General features: G+C 38.3%; 2 protein-coding genes across 4 annotated transcripts in view; both read right to left on the bottom strand.

Moving 5' to 3' along the window:
• Positions 1 to 102: 102 nt before the first annotated feature.
• Positions 103 to 8042, bottom strand: ucp1 (uncoupling protein 1). Its single transcript, XM_026944523.3, has 7 exons — positions 7890 to 8042; positions 7127 to 7260; positions 5482 to 5689; positions 4916 to 5113; positions 4085 to 4186; positions 1315 to 1495; positions 103 to 886 (listed from the first exon to the last, which is right to left on the bottom strand). The coding sequence occupies exons 2-7, from the start codon at positions 7250 to 7252 to the stop codon at positions 772 to 774; spliced, it is 930 nt and encodes a 309-aa protein (XP_026800324.3). The 5' UTR covers positions 7253 to 7260; positions 7890 to 8042; the 3' UTR covers positions 103 to 771.
• Positions 8043 to 12669: 4627 nt separating this feature from the next.
• The window catches only part of tbc1d9 (TBC1 domain family, member 9 (with GRAM domain)), a 43886-nt gene continuing 31914 nt past the window's right edge, over positions 12670 to 24641 (bottom strand). For all 3 annotated transcript variants that reach the window (XM_026939728.3, XM_026939737.3, XM_053232423.1), the window contains exons 13-22: positions 24254 to 24539; positions 23623 to 23752; positions 23406 to 23504; positions 22883 to 22951; positions 20800 to 21040; positions 19323 to 19388; positions 18156 to 18242; positions 16944 to 17012; positions 15551 to 15654; positions 12670 to 14629 (exon numbers count right to left, since the gene is read on the bottom strand). In XM_026939728.3, the coding sequence (XP_026795529.2) occupies positions 13934 to 14629; positions 15551 to 15654; positions 16944 to 17012; positions 18156 to 18242; positions 19323 to 19388; positions 20800 to 21040; positions 22883 to 22951; positions 23406 to 23504; positions 23623 to 23752; positions 24254 to 24539 (1847 nt within the window). In that variant the 3' untranslated portion in view covers positions 12670 to 13933. The remainder of the gene's footprint in view (positions 14630 to 15550; positions 15655 to 16943; positions 17013 to 18155; positions 18243 to 19322; positions 19389 to 20799; positions 21041 to 22882; positions 22952 to 23405; positions 23505 to 23622; positions 23753 to 24253; positions 24540 to 24641) is intronic.

Genomic DNA, 24641 nt, shown 5'->3' with positions numbered 1-24641 from the left:
ATTTGAAATATATTCAACCTGGAAGTTGAAAGAGGTGGTTAAGGTAGGTGTAGGAATGGTAAGTAGACACAGAGTTGAGTGACCCAAATGAAAACAACAAACTGGAAGTTGTAAAGCATTCAGTGTGCTTTACCTAAATATGTATTTATTTTAGAAATGGACTTTGATGCCTTTCAGGTTGTTTGCTGTCATAGCTTACAGTGTGGCTCGCACGTTTCTCCTGCAAGCTTACAGCAATCGAGCGGTGAGTAAACATACAGTAAACAGTTCAACATAAATTAAAAACACATTGTCCTTTTTTAAACAAAGGATTAATTAGTATTAATAATAATTATAAAAAAAGACAGCTTATGGACAGTTTTGTGTGTAAAGCCACGTTGTACGTACAGTAGTTTAGCAAAAAAAAAGGCAAAGTACAGAATGTGGCTTTTCATCATCTTCCAGCTACCGAACACCACAGGACCTGTACATCATAAAGCATTATACACACAGGTTCAGACGCGCACGCACACACACACCAGACTCTGAGAGATATTATAATTATTATCATGCAGTAAGCATGAACTGGCTATGCTTTCATCTCTCTCAATTCCCTGTATAGAGTAAATCTTAGGGTGAGCGTTCTTCCTCTTTTCCTTTAGTTCAGACTAATAAGTTAAATATTTGGCCACCTGCTTTTGCTGATTTTTGTCAATCATTTTTCCTTCAGCAGCACAAACGGCAGCTTGTTCAGTGAGTCAGTGCATTTAACATAGGAGCAGCAGTCTTTCTCTACATGGTGGCTTCCATCTTCTTTTTAGAGGCCATCATGGCTCTCTTCAGCTGCTCGAATGACACAAACATGACGATGTTCCATGATCCCAGTCTGAGAAAGGAAGGCACAAATCTAGAAGGAAATGGACAGAAACACACCAATGTCAGATATATCACAACTGAACCCAAATCACTGGTCGAGGGTTGGTTATAACAGACATTAATTTGACCTGTATTATTTATACATGGCATAAAACATGACATGTTTATGAATCCAGGGTTCTGGAAAGGGTTTCGGAAAACGTACACTATACGGCCCATCACACCCATACGTAGCTAGCAAGAAAGAAAATCTCATTTTTGGTTGATTTCCGTTACTTGGTAACTACAGCCTTGTAGCTCCAGTGTAAATCTAAAGAAGTACAATAGTCTTGACTGATTGAATACAAAATTGTATCTTATTATTCATTTAAGTATTATTCATTCCAAAGTGGTTATTATAATTGGTTATTTGATTGATTGATTGAACTGAGTGAGAATGCGTGTGAGGGTTTATCTTACCCTTTGTAGAAGGCTGTAGGTCCTTCTTTGGTCATCATGGTCCAGGCACAGTGGATGGCACTTTTGTACTGACCAGGAGGAGAGTTCATGTAGCGAGTCTTCACCACATCCACAGGAGAGGCGATGACGGTGGTGATGAATCCAGCCCCGAACGCAGAGACGAAATGACACGGCAGGTTATCTGTAATAGAACATTGAACAGTAGTGGTGAGGTTGTGACGTTTTAATAACAAACAAAACTGTTGTTTATATAAAATGCACAATTGCAAGCAATGCTAAGGTCCACAGTAAATGTTTTACCAACTTTTCAGAAAAGAGCAAAGTGACAAAGCCTTTTTAACCTCTTGAACAATCAGGTTGTAGCTCTGGGGGCAAGAAAATGATCTTGCTGGTGATTATTCAATCTGAGAAATTTCTTTGCCAATATTTTAGCTTTGCAATGTAGCTAGAGATAAATCTGTTTTCAGATGTTCACTGATCATCAGTACACTACATGGCCAAAAGTTTGTGGACACCTGACCATCATACCCATATGTGCTTGTTGAAAATCCCATTCCAGATTTAGTCCCGCCTTTGCTTTTATAATAACCTTTGCTATTCCGGGAAGGCTTTCCACTAGATTTTGAAACATGGCTGTGGGGATTTGTGATCATTCAGCCACAAGAGCATTAATGAGATCAAGCTCTAATGGTGGAACTCGCTTTCTGCACAGGAACGTTGTCTTAGTTCCAGCGAAGGGAAATTGTAATGCTCCAGCATGCAGAGACATTCTGTACAATTGTGTGCTTTCAACTTTGTGGCAACATTGTGTAAATGGTGCACATATGGATGTGATGGTCAGATGTCTACAAACATTTGGCCATATAGTGTATCTGTCATGGACTGGTCTCATTTTTACTGTGAGTGCATACAGTCACGTCCTTCCTCTTCTCTTGATCTTCTCTTGGTCTCTTGACCATAGCCATATTGAAGACAAACACTTTCCCCACTGCCCAAGCAATCTTTATTTCAGCTTTATTGCTGCTGATGATAAATGTAATCTAGATGGCAAGCTAGGCTAGGTAGTTAGCTAATACTAGCCAAGACTGATATGATCTGCACTTGAACTTGTGTCTGGACTCTTTCTTTTGATGACTGGTGTTTGTAGTTCTAGGTTCTGTTAAAAGGCCTGTGTTTTGGGACAGTAGTATGTGGGGTTGGCAATAGTAGGTTATGATTGGTTAAATTAAGTCACTCCAAACTCTGAAAACATGTAGTTATTGATTAAATTCTTTCAGGAGATTAGGTTCTCAGAAAACATGTTACTCTGCAAAATTTTTAAGAAATAGGAAGCAGAAAATCTATGTATTGAAGCACTGAAGACATAAAATATCAAAAGAGCCTGCAATGTTACAAAATGCAAATGCTGGCCATGCAAAACGTTGCTTTAGTTATTATTCTGGTGCCTTTTTTCTTTTGTCTAATTATACTTTTTTAAATTCATTATTCAATAGACATAAGATTTTCTGCTCATAATTCAGAATCAATGTACTATTCAATAGGTAGTCACGTGCTGGTTCCAGGGTTTATAGGGAACTGTTGCTGTAGCACATTAATGCAGCATCTCCAGTCTGCGGACACACATGCTATCCATTTCCCCACTTTTGCATAGTCACTTAGGCAAATATTAATGAATAGAAACTCCACGCTTGGACTTCTCCATGTGCTGTTATATAATCTAACAGGTTGTGCAACAGTGCATTTCTGTGAAATTGATTACGCAGAATACAGTGCTTCCGAGGTTCAGCACACCTATGGCCCTGTCCTATCAGTATTCAGCAATAACTGGTACATAATGCACTACTTCAGAGAACATCTGCATAGGCAACATCTGCAAACAACATGCTTTGTTCATCAATGAGCCACCTAAGAAGCACTTTTTTTTGTATTCCACTTTCATTGGCCCATTAAAAAAAAAATAATTTTAATGAACATTTAGCCATTTAGCCAAACAGGTGCAAAAAGCTTATTTTAGGCTTATAAATCTATATTTTATTTTTATTTTTTTTATTAGTAAATCTACTGTATGTTGCCACAAATATTTGGATATTTGGATTTCTTTCTTTTTTTCTTTTTTTTTTTTTTTTTTTAAACCCTATGGCATCTTCAATAATTAAATAATTTTAATTAAAATGCCCACCAGAGATGACTGGAAACCAGCCTCTATTCTGTCCTCATCTATCCTTATGATCTTGTAGTTATGTGACCTTATTTTTTAGCTGATCTGTAATATAATCTACAGTATAAAGTCCAAGTGATAAAGGTTGCCTTATAAACTGAACTGCTTGATGTCTGCACATAGACATGGAGTTACTGAAGTATCTTGTGAATGGAGCAATAAAAGACTTGTTCTATCTCACAAGATGTTCTGTATTAGAAAATAATCAGTCAAGACATTTTTATCAGCAGACTGGATAGAGAACAGGAGGTGTGTGTATTTTTGACCAATCAGTGTTAGACATAAACAGATGCTGTCGCTGGATTTTGGCCTATTAAACTGGCCTCAGCTGGAATCGGATGCTTTGCTCCGTGTGCATGCTAACCAGTGACAGGTTTGGAAGTTAATCTGATCTCAGATCAGCAGTGGGAATAGTTGAAAAAAATGCTGAATGGCTAATAATGAAACGCACCCCATATCAGTTTTATTATTAGCGTTGTTAGCCGATGAGCATAGGTGACATGTCAGTCATTTCAGTATTTTGAGTGTTTTATTATTTTTAAGCACACATACCTGACATCAGCTTGTGTCCAAGAATGGCTTCTTTGATAAGATCATAAGACACAAGCTCTGTGCAGTTGACCAAGGCATTCCTGGTGATGTTGGGTAGCGTTCCTGTAAGATAAGGAAATGCATTATTAGAATATTTCATTCATTCATTTATCTTCAGTATGCATTTTATACTGGTCAGGGTCATGAGCCCTGGAGCACCATGTGTGAGGCAGGAATACTCCAGAGCACCATGCATACACATATTCACACATTCATTCACACCAAGGGGCAATTTAGATTAACCAGTACAGCATATTTTTGGGAGGATAAAATTCTTATAAAATTCTGATCTAACCTAATCAGAAAAGGCCAGCATGACTTTCCAGTGTTAAGAAAATGGATAAAACTCAATAAGAACAGCTTATGAGTCTCATCCTAAGGTATTTATTGTTAGTGTAAAACTGTTGTACGTTTGAATTTGTACTTTATAGTAACATATTAAATGTTAAGCAGCTGCCTTTAGACTCTCATTGGAGAATTTTGAGTAAACAAGTTTGCCTTTCCTGTCTCAGTACAAGGAAATGGGTTTAAATTTTGTCTGTGAATTTAGGCTTTCAAAAATAATGCCTGCACTAACACTTCATTTTACCTGATGAAAGGCTTGTTAATAACTTGGTAAGTGTGTTAAAGTGAGAAAAACATGGACAATTGTTCTGCAAAAACTCCAGGACCAGGATTGACAATCTCTTGCCAATAACATCAGTCACCATTAGAACATTGACACATCAGGGTGAATATGCCTTTGCATCTGGCAATAAAACCTACAGTTTCTGTACAGATTAATCCACAGACCTTTCCAGAGTCCACGGAGGCCCTCCTGTAAGAAGATCTGTCTATACGCCTGCATGGTCCCGTTGTAGCGACGAGCGACTCCCTGCAGGTTCATCTGGGCCTGGAAGCGCACCTTCACTACGTCTGTAGGCTGAGCCATGGAAACGGCCATCGCCCCTGTGGTGCAGCCGGCCAGGATCCGGATACCTACATTAGGGTCTGTCGATGGAATGAATGAGCTTAAATTAAGAAGTAAAGACAATTTTCCGGTAGATTTCAGTGTAAAGCTTGAAGACCGTGGTTTAAAAGAAATCACTGTTTTTAAAATGTCCTGATTGTTATATTATTAATGTGATGTGAAAATATAATAACAAACTGTACTATAAACTATAAACTATACCTTCCCATAGTATTAGAAACATTTAATATGTAAATTGACAGCTATGCAGGAAACTGTATGAATACCACCCCTAGGTCTTTTTCTTTTTTTTTTTTTAGTTAATGTAGTTTATTTGTTAATTCTTGTGCATATAATTATTACCTATAATATATATTAAATACTAGTTTGCCCCTTTAATCTCACTCACTGTCTTTGCCTCCTGTGTAGAAGCTCTTGACGTTGTCGTAGAGGCCAATTCGTATGGATGCAAAGGCCATCTGTCTCTGCAGGCCAGCCACCAGGCCGTTATAGAGCGAGCGAGGCCCCTCGGTCCGCACCATGGTGCTGATCGTCCCAAATACACCACGATAACGGATGTTCTTGGCAGCTTCTACTGCCACCTTCTCACCCTGGATCTGAACACAAAACAGGAAAAGTCACAGATCAGAGAGTATCTAAGGATTCTCTGACATGAGAAAGGACGGACTGCTTAACAGGTATTATTAGCTAAATATTGAACAAATACTGAATACAGACACTGAGTTAGAAACTAGCATGCTGGATACAGCTACACATGAACAGAACATGGAGCATATGTGTGTCAAAGGATGTTTATTAGAAAAATTATCTCTTGAGGTTGTAGCCTCAGCAGAATGTTATGTAATATTCTCATGCACACATTAAGCAACAGTTTTGCATATTTCAAGATGTAAAAGTCTGAAGGTCAGTCATTATACAGAATACATTACTGTCAACTAATTATCCCAACTACACCATTAACCAGCACTTAATATGATGTTACATTTGCAATAGGAAAAACTCATAAGGGGACCAGGGTTATTAATTGAACTGAACAAATTTGTTCATGTTCCATATCTAGCCATTAACATTCTGAGGCACACCTTCCCACTATGCTGACTTTAAAATAGGCAATTTCATGCAAATGTCAGCATTTCCCAGGTGTGATCATAGGGGAGAATAATTAATTGTGTCATTATTACGTTATTTGTTTGTCATATTTCAAACAAATAAACATGCAGCTGTAGGATTTTTTTTTTTGTTTCATACACATCATGCACCTAACGCAGAAATATCAGTCACAATTCTCAATCTAGATATATACATCAAAACAATAAATATTTTAAAAGTTTATATTTATTTGTTTGTTTGTTTTTTAAATAGTTTTTGTGTTCATTCACAGCATTTGTTAAAAAGGTGTCTCCCAAAAAAATTCATGAAATTTTTTCATTCATTTATTCATCTATCTTTAGTAAACATTTTATCCTGGTAAGGGTTGTGATGAATCCGGAGTCAATCCCAGGAACACTGGGTGCGAGGAGGAAATACAACATGGAGAGCAGGGCACCATGCACACTCTCTCTCTCTCTCTCTCTCTCTCTCTCTCTCTCTCTCACACACACTGTCTCTCTCTCTCTCTCTCTCTCTCTCACACACATACACTGTCTCTCTCTCTCCCTCTCTCTATAGAGGCATTTAAGAGTCACCAGTACACCCATGTTTTTGGGAAGTGGGAGGAAACTGCAGACACGAGGAGAACATGATATACCTAAGTATCTTACTATTGTATATTGGTCAGTGTTTAACCTGAAAGGTCACATACCCTGATACACAAACTGTCTCACTGATGCTAAGCAGTTAATGAGGCACTTTGCAAATCAATGTAGGTTCAAAAGTTTAAAATGTCATGTCAATGTTCAAGTGTGCAGCACATTTTAGCAAATGTAACAGGATACTGTTCAAACTAGACATTGATTTAGAGCACTGGACTGTGTGTGTGTGTGTGTGTGTGTGTGTGTGTGTGTGTGTGTGTGTGTGTGTGTGTGTGTGTATACCTGCAGCCGGACTTTAGCTGTGTCCAGAGGGAAGGTGACAAGGTCGGCGATGCAGGCGGCTGTACCTGCACTCAGTACCTTCACTCCCAAAGGAGGAGGAATATCAGATGGCTTCAGTCCCACCATGATCACAGCTACAGACACAGAGAACAGAATCACAAGTGCTCAGTTAGGGGAATATATTATATTTTTCAAGCAGTGATATTACATAATACAATGCAACAATATTAATATTAAATATTAAGCAATTGAGGACTTCAGTAACACACACTGAAGAAAGTACAAAAGAATCTTTAACATCTTGAATATTAGTGATTTATCACATTTTTCTTCTTATAGATAGTCTATCAACTTCATTTCTAGACTTTTTTACTTTTCACTTTTAAGTAATAGTAAGCTTATCAAGTAAAATTGTCTTATTTAATCAGCAGATAATTGTATTATTTCAATTATTTTTTTAAATAATTTTGTTAATAAAAAATGATCTACTAACAGAATATGTACTTAAGAATTTTGAATATATTCTACAGATGTTAAAACCATAGCCTGTTCTGTTTTCTTCAGTAAAATTCTAGACTACAATTTAAATACTAAAATGATTACAGTACTAAAGATTAAATGTAAGACTGGATGGTGAATGTGTAGTGGTGGTGTAATTTAGATTAATCATTGTCTGGAAAACCAGATCTAATCCATGTTTAGGAAAAGTTCACTGAGTGTGTTATGATAATCTAGAGAAAGTGAAGATCGAGGTGTTACTTACATTTTCAGTCTAGTCCTCAGGTAATCCCTTTGGAGATGGTGGACCTTTTGAGTCTGGAGCAGAAGGTATGGATTAAACCTTGAGAAAGGAAGATTAATCTCTCCCTCTTTATATAATTCATTTCTGCAGACACTCTGAGAGGCGTTTCTCTGCAATCATGGCTTAACTCAAAGTCCACCCACAAGCAGAGTGTCAATGTCCACTTCAGCCCCGCTCAGATACACACATTTCACAAACGACACACAAGCGAAAAACACCTTTCTTTAGGAATTTGTAAGAGCTTCACTTTTTCAGCAGGAAAATTGATCTTCTACTGTACTATGATTTATTGTTAATATTTAATATTTTTCACATAAGACAGATTTGTTACAAGGTGTTTGTCTTACATTGTGTCAAAAAGGACACAAATTAACTGTTTTATAAAGGTTAAGGGTTATTATTGCCTGTTTATTAACTAAATTACGCTAATCGGTTGCATGACCTGATTTGCAACAGGGCAGGAGGCTCGACCGAGCTCTCAGCCAATCGCTGCTCAGCTCTCAGACCAAGCACTCTGGGCTTTGAAACAGTGATTGGACGCCCAGCGGGGCGATGTTCTGTTGCATATTATGAGCAAATACTCATCGTAACAGTGTTGATGGATATGGGTGATGTGAGTATCTGGTTCTAATTTCATTGTATCTCATAAATTTCAAAACATTTTTTAATTTTCCTAGGCAACCAATTTCTGTAGCATATAACTTTACTTTTAAGTAATTTCATTAGGTAAAATAAATTCTTAAAAATGGTACAAATATCTTCTGATAGAATAAGATTGGTGGCAATTTTTAGACAGCACATTTCTAGATATTTAATAACTTATTCAAGTAATAATAGTAATAAACTTATAAGTAATTTATTCTATCAGGAGGTTATTTTCTATTTTTATAGTTAAATTAAGTTAAGTTAAATTAAGCAAAATTATCATTACGACTAAAACTCACAACTCCGACCTCTGACTAGGAAAAACCAAAGCAATTCCCTTCAACTCGGAATTCTTACTTAGAAACGGGATGGTCTCCTCAACCCCAAGTTTAGCAAGTGATATCAACTAAGCATGCCTAGAATGATAGAAAGGTTCCGTCATATAATTATTTTAGTTGTATAATTAAAAATATTAGATAAAACCATATACTCAATATACTTGAAAATATCTTCTCCTAAAATATGATGTTTGCAGTGTAACACACAAAAATAAACACTGTGCGATAGGAGCATCCATGTTTTACCATGTAATAAATTAATAATACCATTACAAAACCATTTACATCACACTTTGGAAAAATGTGACTTGCAAATGATGCAAATGTACACTATATGGCCAAAGGTTTGTGGACACCTGACACCCATATGTAGTTCTTCCCCTTCTTCTGTTTCCAGAAAGTTGGAAGCACACAATTGTATAGAATGTCTTTGTATGCTGTAGCATTACAATTTCCCTTCACTGGAACTAAGAGGCCCAAATCTGTTCCAGCATGACAATGCTCCTGTGCACAAAGCGAGATCCATGAAGACATTGTGTGCCAAGGTTGGAGTAGATGAACTTGAGTGTCCTGCACAGAGCCCTGACTTTGCTAATGCTCTTGTGGCTGAATGAGTACAAATCCCTACAGCCACGCTCCAAATCTAGTGGAAAGCCTTCAGAGAGGAGTGGCAGTTATTATAACAGCAAAGGGGGACTAAATCTGGAACAAGCACTGTTCAACAAGAACATATGGGTGTGATGGGTCAGGTGTCCACAAAACTTTGGCCCTATAGTGTATTTAAGTTTTTGTGAAGAAGAAAAAAAAAAAAAAGTTTAGAATCAAATTAGGGATAATGTCTACAGACATAAAAGTCAATATTGCCTTATATAAATCCCGCTGAACTTATACAAAGAGTAACTGTGTAGCTGTATTGATTTACTATTTTATGATATCTTGATGTTAACTAATGCTAATGATAACCAAGTTATCTTCATCTAAAAGCAGGAAGGAGGTAAACACGTTAGTACCTGTCAACAGCCTGGTTCAGAGAGAGGACACCGAGTGACGTCTATGACTGAAGTTCATCAGGAGACAGATAACAATCTTGCTTTACTGCACGTTTTCTCAGTGGAGTGACTAGGTTAAAAAATGTGACCAGCTCACGTAAGACCTTTTCACTGTTGCAACAGTTTATCTGTTGGCCCTGAATAACTCAAAGGCGTCTTTGTTATGTGACGTTTTCCGTGTCAGAGCTACATCGTGAACCTGCTACAGAGAATTAATCGAAGAGTTGTAGGCAGTTTCTGAGTCACAGCTACTCTTATTGCGAGATCAATTATGAGAAAACAAAGTTTTGATATCTGTTATCACAAGGGAAGAGCATTAGGGCCAGTCTATTTAAAGCGATTGGATTTTAGTGTTTGGATTAGATTACATCTTGAAATGCCACTAAAGTATCCTGATAGGATAATTCCTCTTCAGGACAAGGCAGTTAATAGACACTATAGGGACAAGCTGAGGTTCAGGGATTTTAATCTACACATACAGCAGGAGTACCCCAGATGAAATACTTGATGACATTTTTTTTAATTTATTTATTTTTACGGAACTCAGAATTATATCAGAACTAAGCAAGTGTAAGCCACTGCATAACGATTACAGCATTTTGCTATTAAATGCTCAGCTATGTGGTTGATTTACAGTAAATGCAGGACACTAGGGATACTTTTACAAAAAAACTAATACTAATACATAAATACTAATACTCAGATAATAATAAAATTGAGATAAGTTTTTACCTGTTTCAGAAATTCCAGGAGCGCAGTGTACAACAAGGGAGTACACTCTAAATGATCTGCCAGTTCATCACATGGCACACACACATTCTCACACTCATTCAGACCTAGGGGCAATTTAGAGCTTCCAATCCACTTAATGGCTTGTTCTTGGAGACCCTGGATGAAACCCTAGAGCTGTGAAGTCAGCTGTTTACTGTGTCAGGAAAGTTACTGTGTTAACTTTACTGTTATTTCCTGCTGCTGGGTTTTTATTCCGTGTCTATGTGCTTGTTCAGGTGAAACTCACCGAAACTCAGTAACTTCTCAGGAAAAAAGCCTGAAACTGCTAAGCTCAGGTGTTGACTACAAAAGAGCTACAGCCTATAAATAAAACACTCTGTCCTGAGGGTAAACTCTAAAACGTTCCTTAGCTGAATCTCTGATTACAGTGAACGAATGAGTGCAGGTGACTCAGGTGATACTAATCCAATAAGGAGACTATGATATCACTAACTAATTAATGTACAGAGAGATAAACTGATCTGAGGTCTGTTATGACAGAACACCTGGGAAAAAAATGCTAAATTCCCAGGAATTCATGAACACAGTGTCAGTTCCGTGTCAGTCCTTGCTCTGAGTGTGCGGATTAAACATGAAGAAATGTAAATAATGAGCGCCGTCAAACAAACAAACAAACCGTGAAAGGGTTCGAGGCAACTGGAATGCCCTGATTGGATGATTAGACCAACACCCAAACCTGCATCATCATCTGGGTGGAAAGAAAATGAGCCAGTTCATTTGACTCAGCTGACCAATAAGAGATGACTCTTTTTATTCCTCCTTTTTTGAAAAAAAAGTGATAGATAGGCAAAGACTATCAAAATAGTCAGAATAATTCAGATATCTTTATTTTGAATAAATAAATATATAAATAAAATTTTCTAAAATTTCTAAAAAAAATTAAATGATAATTAATAGACATCTTTGCTTCCTTTTAATTAACAAAACGTGCATTTGATCGAATCGCACAGCATTTGTACCACAGCACTGTTGAATTCTCAATGCTGATTGGTCAGAAGGTGTTGATTTATTTTCTATAAAAGCAATTCTGACAATAGTTTGAGCAAGACAAATCACAGGTTTATATCAATGCACTTATTCTTTCTATAGTAACGACTTAGTATCGACTTACACAGAGACTTGTATGGAGAATGATCCACATGAACAGATTTTAAAAAGTGTTTAATTGTTGATTGGTGACATTGTGCTTATTTAGGGGACGTCTATTTAAAATTTATAAAAGGAGTCTCCAGTGTCAGCACTTTGTAACGGTTAGAGGTTGTAAAAGTTTACCACCATGGGAAAGTCTTCAGGACAGAGAGCTTTGGGGTTTTGTGGTAACATGACAACTACCTTCAAAAGAAAAAAAAGAGAGGCTAGTTGTTTATCCCTATTATAACATAAGTGATAAAAGGAACTAAATTGTTGCAGATGTTCCAGAACATTAAATGTAACTATAAACAGATGAAAAAGTATGAGTCAGTATTTAATTAATCAATCAATCAATCAATTAATTAATTAATTAATAAGTGTTGGTCAATTTCTGCAGTGTTATTGGAAAATAATCAATTTCAGGGTGTTAAGAGTAATTCTGCTTCTTGTAGACCCTCACAACACCACCCCATTGTTGATTATTTTCCTATAACATGTTACAAAGCTTTTTATTCCTAATGTAATAAATCTCTCGAGCCTTTAAAGGTTAGATTAGTGTAGAATTTGGGCAGGGCAAATCTGTGGCACGCATGTGGCCACACTCCTACATTAAAATACACACGTCGAAAAGGGAAAATGGATAATAACCAGATCGCACACTTTTCAATAGGTAGCATAGTATTCTTTTGTACTTTTTAATTATTTGGAGCAATTCTTTACAGGACACTTAAAACAATTCACAGAGAAACTACTAAAAACAGCAGCATTAAAATTATTTGTTAAAAAAACAAACAAAGCTTACATGAAAGTGGACAGTCATGCCACATGCGTATGATGATGAGGAAAGAAAATAAACTGTAAACCTTCAGAAAGGTTATTATCGGATGTGTTATGTATGAGATGGAAAAGAGTTAGTGAGATCAGTATGTCTCCTATGGTAAAATACAGTACATCATTACATGGGTTACAGCGAAGAAAGGAACTCAAAGTGCAGGTGCCAGAAACAGAAAAATGACAGACAGCAAAGTAGATAGATGATAGACTGCTTCCTCTTCAACACATATTGCACTGTTCAAGCCTTAGGTGCTCTATCTAGTGCATTATTTGTCAAATAAGGAGACACAGACACGGACTGTAGATGTCTGCAATTATTAATGTAGTGATTTCCAACAGGAGAATGTCAAATCAGAGACAAATCAGTCATGCTTTGTCTTTACAGCAGGGAATCCGGTCATTTCAGTTCTCTTTCTCCACTTCCAGTCTCATGGCTTCTTGCGTGTCCTACATTCAAAATATATCACTGTGCTAAAGGAACAGCATCACTCAAAAATGCTTCTGTTAGCCAAACCCAAACAGTTAGCATTCCAAAAGCAGCACTTTCGGAGTGAAGTATTCCTTTAAGTCTACTTAACCAAGTTCCTTTCATGTCTCAAAGACAAGGACTGGTCACTCCCTGAATAGGCAATCAGTATAAGTGTAGACACAACACGACTATACACAGTCTACCTGTATTACATACTATTAAATAGCAACATTATTACTCCATATAAAGTACACCAAGCATATAATATGTACGCAAGTCCTTCCCGGCTTTTTACAGATTAAAAAGATGAGAATCTGTTCAGCACTGTTTCCAAAAGCGAGGATCCTCCACAGTCCTTCTGGTCCAGAATCTCAAACTCTTCAGGGTGAATTCACATTAGAGAAAATACGCAGCCAAGAGCCACTTGTTTCCTTTCTAAAATATCCAGTGTCTCAGAGAAATATACAGAATTTAAATAGATTAAGAAAAAGGTAGTTGATAATGAGTGTGTACATATGCAGATCTTTAAACGTGGCTTTGAAGATCAGTTTGAAATACAGATCAACCATTTTTAACATTTTGTTAAAGATGTAGTTTGGTAAAGTTTACTCCAGTGTTGAAAACTATGTGTTTACAGTGTTGAGTTTCTGGTCTGTCTCATTTTGTGCATGTTTGTAACATTGATGTAAACTTTAAAGGTGAATGCGGACATCAGTCAGTGTTTACGACTGTCCATCCAGAAGTTGTTTAGCCCGAGAGCGAGATCTCATAATCGCTGACGGACATGTGCGTCTGTCCCCCCTTACGCACGTTCTTTGCATTCGCAATGCGAGCTGTGATGTCCACAGGTTTCTCAAAGTAGCGCACCAAAGCTTGTTCTGTGAGCACTGAGGCCAGAAACTGCTCAAAGGTTATGGCCCAGTCCTTATCGATACTAGCACTGTGTGGGATCCCATCTCCTCCTGCACCACTGCGCACCAGCACCGTGTCCTCAGCAATGTCCTCACACTGAAGCTTTTCGTCCATCTCGTGTGAGCCGGCACTCAGCACTGAGTATGACGACACTGACGTGTCGTCTTTGGTCTCGTCATCAGAGACGAGCATGGCCGAGGATGCACCTGTGTCTTTGGGTGATTCGTCCAGTTTGATGTCCTCCATAGGTGCCGTGTTGGGGAGCTTGTCGTCAACTGAGCGGTTTAATGAATCCTCCTGAGTCCTCTGTTGATTCCTGCATCTTACGGTGACCCGCTCCTCATCGTCATCCTCCTCCTCCTCATCATCAGCATCATCCTCCTTGCTGGAGGGGCTGCAAAAGAGCTTTCCCACCTCCCCCATCTCCAGCAGCAGGCTGGTCACCGTGGCTGTGGCGTGGTACAGCTCCTGCTCATTAGCATCCTCGCTGAACATGTTATACAGTGTCTTACACAGCTCGATGAACTGACCCTGAGAGACAGAGGGAGGAAAACAATGAGAGGGCAAGTGGGAGGGCCAGGATGAGAGATTGAGGAGATGAAAAGGAGAGAGAAGGAGGTAGAAAAATAGAGAAGGGAAAGGGCAGAGGGAGGAAAGAGACCAAGATAAAAAGAGGGATGAGCAAGAGAGAGAGAGAGAGATGGAGAAAGGGAGTGGTGAAAAAAGAGAGGACAAGTCGTAGAGAGCGGTAGGAAGAGATAAAGAAATGGAGTTGAGGGAGTGAGAAAAAGGGGGAGGGGTGAAAGAAGAGAGAGAAGACAAGAAAGAGATAGAGGGAGAGATGAAAAAAGTTGAAGAGAATAGAAGGGAGAGATGGAGAGGAAGAAATTGAAGGAAAATGGAGAGATGGAGGAGAGGAGGGGAGAGAGAGGATGAGAAAGGAAGAGAAGAAAAATAAGAGAGTAGGAGGGAGAGATGGAGACGGAGAGGTGAAAGAAAGGAGCGTGAGAGAGAAGACAAGAAAGAGAAAGAAAGAGAGCAGAGAGAGAGGGGGGAGAAGAGTGTAAGAGGAAAGGAGGGGAAAGAGAATAGGAGAGAGACGGGGGAGGAAATTAATGGAATAGGGAGAGATAGAGGGAGAGAAGGAGGAAGAATTGAGTTGAAAGTAGAGTGCAAGTGGGGTGACAGAGAGAGAGAGTGACAACAGAGAATACGAGGGAGAGATGGACAGAGTTAAAAGTATAGAGCAAAAGAGGCAACATGAGCAACAGAAAGATAGAGTGAGAAGAGGATGTGGTAGAGTGAGGGAGAAAGGGAGGAAGGTAGGTACATGGGCGTGAGAGAATGACAGAGAGAGAGAGAGAGAGGGAAACTGCTTTAACACAGCACAGTATAAATGTTGTAAAATAAACTGCTGTAATATGGAAAATGAAAACAGAACTCTTTGGGTACCTGGTTGAGTTTTGGGAGATCCTTCATGTTCTCGGTTTTAGATTTCGTCTCCTGGTTCCACAGGCGCAGGTACGTACGATAATCTGGCGTCTGCATTTTCTTCACTGCAGCCATTAAAAAAACAATTCATGTAAACAAAAAAAAGTCATGTAGCCAGAGATTACATTTCAAAAAGGATTTATCGCTGCACGTTAAGCTGGTCTCATTAAAGTTTAAACCCCACAGTGAGCTGTGACATGGTGAGGGTTTAATAAGATCAAACAGATATAAAAGACGTTACACATACACTCTACGGACCAAAAGAGCAAACTCATTCACGCTTCACATGCCTTCATTTCACACCCGATATCACGTTAAAGCAACACGACTATTTTCTTCTTACCTCAAATGTACTTTACAAGCTTTAATATGTTCGGGGTTTGAAGTTTGCCTCTTTAATAACAGGTAAGGGAGGCTTATAGCCACCAGTTTGGCATCATCCAAAGTACATGCTTAACATTGCACACTCATCTTAAACAATTTTGAGTTGTTCAGTATCACGAACAGACCTGTTTTAATGGTTTATGACACTGAATAATGCACAACTGTCTATAAAAATGTACAACTAGACATAAAAACAGCAGATCTGGTAGGTGTGAATAAGGCAGGATGAAAACATTTAGGGTGTGATGTTACAGGAAGATAATCAACGACAGAGTGGTGTGATATGGCAAGATATGAAGTGGCGTAACTGAAGTCGATTGTTTACTATAACAGCACCTCCCAAAATGTTTTATTTTTCTTTATTACTTAAAGATCGACATGTCCTACTTTTTTATCTGTTTATAGTTATATTCCATGTTGTGGAACGTCCACGAAACAAGTTTGTGCCTGTTATCAAGATTGTTATAACAGCTATAAACAATCAAGTGAAGTTAATAAGATAAAATTGCAGCTTGTCATGTTACTGAGAAACTGCAAAGATGTTGTTAGCTATGTTAGCCTCTCTAATTTGGGCAAAGAGGAAAACTTTATAACTTTATTATTATTATTTTGTTGTGTGTCTGAATTGTCCCTTTAAAATTCTTGCTATGATCTGTTCAGACGTACAGAGGTCACATGACTCCCGAGGATTCCTGAACATTGTTGTTCTTATGGGTGACCAAAAATATGCAAACAGATATATCAGTTGAAAATCTTCCGCCAATGATTCAAAGAGCAATAACACAAAATTTTGTAAAAGCAATGCAGTGTTTTAAATACAGACAGTGTGTAGAATGACCACCAGAGGGAGCTAACTACTGCACTTAGAGAAAAAAAAACTGCGAGCAAAACAATTCAGCTGTGAAGGAAGCACTGGGGTGGGTGTGTGTGTGTGTGTGTGTGTGTGTGTGTGTGTGTCTGCATTTCCTACCTTTTTCATTCTTGAACGTGACTCTTACAAATCCGTCATCTTTCTCACTCCTGCTCTTAGGGACAAGGCCTGTGTGTTAGAGAACACAGGTGAAGTTAACACAAATACAGTGTTTGAGTAGGGGGGTTTCACATATTTATACTATATACACTGAATGCATCAGGGCCTGAACATAAGTCAATACAATGATTTTAAGATGATAAAAATTTCTGATAATATCCACTGGTATAATTATATATTAGAAGTATAACAGTACACTCCAGTCACGATTTGATTCACGTTACTGGCTTCACAATTTCGATTCAAGTCAATTCTCAGAAGACTTTGAACAAAATTTGAATGAAGAAAAAATTATGACTGAAAAGACTCCTTTTTATCTCTGAATCATAAACAATGCAAAACAATGTGCATTTTTGTCAAAAAAAAAATTCAAAAATGGCTATGAACAGAGGTTTAATATTGTAAACAAAATGTGCTACAGGTTCACCATATCTTAAAAATAAATATATAAATACATTTATAAATGCTCCCAAAAATTTTGATTGAATAACAAAGTGTCTGACCTGGGGATTTAAAAGATTGACGTAAACATAATGAGCGCTGTAGCTGAAATAGAGCTCCAAAGTTGGCTAAAATGCCAGCTTTTGGTGTTGTATAAAAACTACTGAAGAGCTCTTTTTGTAACCGTTGTAACATGGTCGTGTAAACATATAATGTGTAATGTGTGTTGGTCATTGCAATCCAGAGCGATCAGGCTATCGGACTTCACATGTGCAGATCTCACAGGCTCTCCATGAAAGAACCTGATCATGGACCAGCGTGCTCTATACCTTTTAACTTTATGGGTTGTATAGATTGGGACCTCTGGTGTCTAAACAGTGCAACTGCATTACATTACATTACATGCATTAATTAATAGATTGCTGATTTCCACATTGCTCACAATGCTTTGCGTCACAGTGTATATTTACATTTCGTTTTATATATATGTATAGTTGTAAATACAGTCTATATAATATTGAATTTTCTTATTAACTTTGCATTATCTCTCAAGCTCAAAGATCTGCACACATGCAACACTGAAAAACAAAAAATAAAAATATCTTTGGAATAAACTCCAGAGAGCAAACACAGCGTGAAACAAACTAGACACATTGAATATATGAAGCGACAGCACTGTCAGTGTGTGTACGCTGTGTGTTGTGTGTGTACCATTGGAAGTCTCAGGGGTGATGTCCTCAAAGAAGTACTGCGTGGCCTCAAAAGCCGAATCTGGCTCATCCTGCTCATGATGTACATCTGAGAGAAAAAAAAAGAGATTAAATGAGTGCTGCTGCTGTTTGATGTGAAGTCCCAAGTCTTTCAGTAGAGTGTGTGTGAGCTAGCCAAAACTAGCATTTAGTGCTACACACTGTGACAAAGATGCTGCCTTATAGTATAGCAAATTTAACCAATGAAGCTGTGGTTTGTAATTCAAGACTGGCCTGCTTTAAATAACCTAATATTTTTTCATGCAACTGACATGAATGGTAGACGGTCCACATTAAGAATTTTTAAAAATTGTACAATTATTGATAGTTTTCTGTAAGGAGATGTTTATTTAACATTTATGGAAGGAGTCTCCAGTGTCAGTCCTCTATAATAGTCAGAAGTAAAGCAGTAACTTTAAGTTTTCCAAATGGGGAACTCTTCAGGACAGCAGAATTTACGGTTTCTCAGTAACATGATTGCTGTATTAATAACTGTTTACACTGTTTATAACCTAACTTTGGAACTAACTTTTGCAGACGTTAGACAACATTAAATGTAACTACAAACAAATAAAAACTATGATGTTTCATTGTTTAATAACTAATAAATTGTAATGTTTGGCGACTTGTAGTGGTATAAAAGGAATAAGGCACCACACGATTTGATGTTATAGGAAAAATAATCAACTTTGGGGTAGTAACAAAAGTTCATTCAACTCACCCCATTGTTGATTAGTTTTCTGTAAATGCACATCCCAAGTGTTTTTTTTTCCTTCCTTACTGATATTTAACATGTTACATTTTTAAATGTGTGTTTAAGGGGGCATTTATCCATAATAATGAGAAAATGCAGTGTGATGTATTGAAACTGGGAAGGAACAGAAAAATCAACATAATATTATATTCATAAAGGCAATTAAAGTAAATGTAGTAGTAAAAATGATAGGCTCATTAATATTTGCAAGCAAGTAATTACAATTTCGTGCAATATTTAATGGATTTTTGACAGTTGTAATGTGATGTAATTAAGCAAGCATGATTAGATGGAGAGAGAGAGAGACAGAGAGAGAAGAACAAAGCACTACACACACACACACACACACCCACACACACACCCATCCTGTTTTACCTGGCAGTATGTGCATCTTATAGAGGAGCTTTAGTTTCTCAGTCAGGTCGCCATGGCACAGGACACCTACAACACAGAACAACAGCTACATGATGAATATCCTCATGCAGCACCAAACTGCTTAATTAAAACATTTGACGAAATGCAAGTTCTGACCCATTTCTAGGCATTATATAATCCCTTCCTGCTCTCATTATGTGAAAGAACATGTTTTCACTGCAGGAACTTTTTCATAAACTTTCTAAAACAAAATACAGGGCTCATTTTTGTTCCTGGGATGGTTCCAGAAACTACACAGATCTGGTACTTTTTGGTAGACCAGGAATTATTAGCATGAAGCATTTGCCCAACAAAGCAAAAGAAACAGGATCTCCTGTGAGAACTGTGAAGTTCTCGATCTAGAAATTATAAGTAGGTTTTTTTTTCCCCCACTGCACACTCAAAAACCAGACCTGGTCCAAACAGAACCCAACAAAACTTTATGTTTCATGCAATAACACTCAAAGAACAAGTGCCATTTGATTCCCTGGCTCATATTTGATGCAGTAAAATTACTGATGAAATGATTTAGTGAAAAGATTCTTTAGACAGCACTAAAAACTATATTTTTTAACATTCTCAACAATTGGTTGACAAAAATACTATTGTAAAGACTATTAAAGCACAAAAACCTCTACAGTTAGCACAGCAGATGATCAGAATTCCAAAGTATTGCTGTTTGTGTTTGTAAAAACTCCTGTGTTTGTATAGGTATTGAGAAATTAACTTTCATGCATGTGGAGAAGCAAACAACACAATATTGCTTTTCTGCCATTGTTTCCTTAATTTAGGCCAATTCCCACCCATTAGCCAGCTATCCCCATCACAAGACAGCTACCAGATGGAAGGATGAAGGCTGACACATGCTTCCTCCAAGACATGTGATCTCAACCAACTGCATCTTTTCAAACTGCTGCTCATGCTGCCTCACAGGGCAGTGCAACATACCTAAAGTGCTATCCACCCTCTTCCACACACATGAGCTCACAGACAACCACGATTAGCTAGTGTCACTGTGATTGACAGGGGACAGAGAATATGCCATCCATCCCACTCGGAGAGCACAGTCCAAGTTTGCTCTCTTGGACTCTGGGCCAAGGATGACTCTGGCATTGTCACGATACAAACTCCACAATATTACTTTTAATGGAACAAACAGCAGAACTATTTTGTTTTTTTAATTTATAGTTTCTCTGTGTAGGTTTTGTAAACACTAATCCCAATGACTAATAAGTCCCGTAGGTACCAATCTTAAACAAATACCATAAACCACACAACTGGACCAGCAGTGGTTCCAGAAAAAGATTTCTAGTTTCTCAAAAGGTTTGTAAAATTAACATTAACAATAATGTTTCAGGCAAACATGCTATAAAAATGGTCGCACTCATAGACGCTGACCACACACACACACTCACTCAGAGTCACAACCTTCACTCACCGAGGCCGTTAATGAACTCTCGGAAGTTGATGAGCGCGTCTGCGTTCTGATCGAGCAGGCGGAAGAAGCGGACAGCAAGGCCATCGGTGTGTGTGCCGCTGGCCCAGGGAAAGAGCACCAAGAACAGCCCCTTAAACTGTTCCAGATCCATGCGGTACTGCTCCAGGTAGGGCAGACTCGGGTCATGACGGTCCATCGGGTTACTCGTGCCACCCCAATAACAGCTGGTCAGGTGTTCAGCCTGGATGGAATAAACAGAGGAGGAAAAGCATGACAATTCCAGCAGTAACAGCAGTAAATACTGGAAATAAATGCACAATGAAAGCAAACTGAGAGATCTGTCCAGCAGCAGTGTGTTATCAGTATCACACTGCAGTATATGGTTGAGTTAAGTGAGCCAGAGGAGCCATAAATCTCAGTAGAGAAAATGGATACACTTCAGTGACTCGTGATGGTGTGTGTGTGTGTGTGTGTGTGTGTACGCTGCTTAATGGCTAAAGCACAGTAAAGACATCAAACTGAAGCTCATTTTACTGAGGTCTTGCCCCTACTGGCAGCCTCTTCAAAGCTAAAGAGCATCACCATCCAACACACACACACAGACACACACACACACACACACATACACACACAGCTTCTAATTTTGCTTGCTTAATTGCTTCACATTACGGCTGTCAAATCCCATTAAAAATTGCGCCAAATCTTAATTACCTGCATGCAAATATTAATGAGACTATAATGTTATATTGCTACAAACAGAGTAAACATTAGCAGTAGAGCTATAACAAGCACGCGTCTCACATAAACCACATAGAAAACTGAAATCTGTGTCACTTTCTTGAGCAAAGAAAATCCCAAGGGATCAATATCATGATTTTATCATTAACTTTAAGCAAGGTGCTGCTTTGTCTCTGGCTTGTTGCTGTGGTGCGGTGCTTCCTACACACCTGTTGAGGGCGATGATTGACAAGCAATTTGACTAATGGTTGCATGCAGGGCGTGTACATAATTGACCCGTTGGGGTCAAAGCATTGCAAATACTGACACTGAATGCATAGTGACAACAGAAAGCAAATGTCACCGTGAAAGCAAAGCCAAATCAGAGACATTTTAGGCAATTTAGAAATCCTGGCCAGACACTTTTTAAGAGGACATGTCCAAGATGTATATTTTAAACTTCATTTAATATCTTTAGCTTTTTATATCTACACTAAAGAAAGCACAATAAGAAATTAGTTACAAAAGGAACCACAATAAGAAATTAGTTATGTTATGGACATTAGGTGGTAAAAAATAAGAGTACAGTAATATATAAATGCTAATATGAGCATTTGGGGAGAAACTGTTTACTGCACCTTCTTGTTTTCTCAAAAACATTGATTAATGTGGTTTGAAACTGTCAGGTATACCCGCTTGCACTAAGTGTCAGAGCTCTCAGCGCACTTCCGGGTTATTGTGACTGTTTTCATTGCCATGTGCGGCTGTATTTACTTTGACCAGTGTGTTTGTTTTGGCTCCTGTCTTGCCTCCTCCCTTGTCTTGTTATTGGTTGTGTTCCAAATGTGTCATCATCGTTATCACCTGTTCCTGATCTGCCCTTGATTAGTTTGTCTAATTATACCCTCATGTTTCATTGTAATGTCGCGAAGTATACGCTCAATTACTTTGTGTCTTTAACGTTACCAAGCCTGTTTATTCTCTGCCTGATCTTTACCGGTTTTCACCTTGACTTTGTTCTTTGTTTTGTGCATTTTGCCTACTCTCTGACATCCTGTTTGTTGATCACCTGACCTCTGCCTGTCCCTGGTTTTTTGATTTTTTTTATTTATTACTCTTCAATTTTTGGATTGTTTACACAAGCTTTATTAAAGGCTGCCTTACCAGCAGTTGCATCTGTCTCAGCTATCTTTACATGACAGAAACATAAGGGCTATAAAAATTGACATCCTAAAACAGCATTACATGTTGGTTTGACAGGCAGCGGCACAAAGTGGCCTGAGACAAAAATTCAGGCTCTTGGAAAAAAATCTATGGCAAAGTTTTTGGGTCAAGTACACTTACGAGTCAGCTGACTGTAACCTACCTTAAATAATGAGTAAAGCTCTTCCAGCTCATCCATGCTGAACGCCGTTTCTGTTACTATAGTGCGAACCTGCAGCAGAGGAAGCGAATAAAGAGGAAAGAGAAAAGGAAAAGTGAGGGGAAGGATGTGTAAGTTACTACAATGGACATGTATAATGTATAACATAAAATCTATGGGGCATTGAATTTTCCTAAACCCATGGAATAGTTAAAGTTTCTAACCACTTCCTGAAAGAATTCACATTTGATTGTGAGACTGTGTATATTTTCTTTCATTCAAATCTATTGTCCTTGGCTGAAACAAGAAATATACAGTAGCTGACAAAAGTAATTAAATGTGGAAGCTTTTCAGGCATGCAGTTTGAGATTTCCAGTGATGCCCACAAAATTGCCATTACAGATCTTGAAATAAAAACAAACAATGATTTTTGGGGTACTGTAACATACTTTCGAATACCACCTACACAAAACGTTCCTAAACCATAAGTCAGCTGGTTATGATAGCGTATGGAGTGAGAGATTACCACGTTGCGTTTAGTTGTGTCCTCTATAGTCTGGATGACTCTCAGCCTCTGTTTGAAGCGCATCTGTTCGATCACATCCGCCCGAATAGAGCCGAATTTCTGCACACAGTGTGAGATAATGTGTGTTAATCAACTGAAAAATGGATCTGCACCCGCTGAACCGACCAAGCGAAGTAGTAAAAAACAGAAAGACACACAAAACCAGACAATTTCATACCTCATAGGAGCTGCGCACCAGTTTAAAGATGTCCACCTCGGGATGAGGCTCTCCATCATCGGTGAGGAGAGAGTGCAGGTGTGGGATTGGGGGCAGGGTGCTGTCCTTATTGGTAACACTGTCTAGATACCTACACACACACACACACACACACATACACTTAACATGGTATGATGATGATGTAGATAAGAAATAAAACACTCTGTGTCATGCTGTTCTAGGAAAATAATTGATAAAATTGATTTTCATATAAAAGTGTGTCTTGAAGTGTTTTATTCCACTTATACCATAGCAATTTGTCAATAATCACTTTTTTTTATTAACAAATGAATCATAATACTTTTTATCTATTTATATTACATTTAATGTTTTGAAACGTTTGCAAAACAGGTTACTTCCTGTTCTCATTAATCTTAAAACAGCTATAAACAGTCGCTCCCTCACTTTCTCTTGAAGCTAATTAGTTAATATATACAACTTTTCAACATCCTCTGCCCTGAAGACTCTCCAATGATGGAAAACGTAAACATACATCACTTATTGGCGAGTTTATCCAAATGAAGCCAATAATCATCAGCAACAACACCAGATTGTATTTTGCTATATGAACGCTTCAGCGACTCTCTCTGACCTGCCGAGCACCGTCATGGCTTCTCCGTCGTCCTTGCAGTTGAGCAGCTGGTGGATGTTGGCGTCCAGCACGGACAGCGCCAGCTGAAAGATGAGCTTAATGCCCTCATAGAAGAAGCAGTCAACCACGACCACGGCGCTCTCGAAGGGCATGACGGACAGGAAGAGTGTGAGGAACCAGGACAGAGAGATGGTGGAGATCACACCCAGCTCCTGCATGCAGTCGTACAGCTGAGGAACATGGACACGGGCCAACTCCTCGAACACACCCTGATCCACCAGTGCACCTGTGTGTGAGAAAAAGCATCCACACATCCACACATCCATAACACACAGGCACACCCACACACACATGTGCATAAAGATTAGATTAGAAATTGGAAATTAAT

This window comes from Pangasianodon hypophthalmus, chromosome 3 (genome assembly GCF_027358585.1).
Source record: "Pangasianodon hypophthalmus isolate fPanHyp1 chromosome 3, fPanHyp1.pri, whole genome shotgun sequence".
Classification (NCBI taxonomy): Eukaryota; Metazoa; Chordata; class Actinopteri; order Siluriformes; family Pangasiidae; genus Pangasianodon; species Pangasianodon hypophthalmus.
Note: the sequence above shows the minus strand (reverse complement) of the source record. Positions and strands in the feature narration are given on the sequence as shown.

Excerpts from the sequence above, each read along its gene's own strand:
- ucp1 (XM_026944523.3), bottom strand. The coding sequence starts at position 7,252 with ATGGTGGGACTGAAGCCATCTGATATTCCTCCTCCTTTGGGAGTGAAG. Across the intron at positions 1,496-4,084 it reads TGGACACAAGCTGATGTCAG|ATAACCTGCCGTGTCATTTC; the intron begins GTATGTGTGCTT and ends GTTCTATTACAG. Across the intron at positions 887-1,314 it reads CCTACAGCCTTCTACAAAGG|ATTTGTGCCTTCCTTTCTCA; the intron begins GTAAGATAAACC and ends ATTTCCTTCTAG.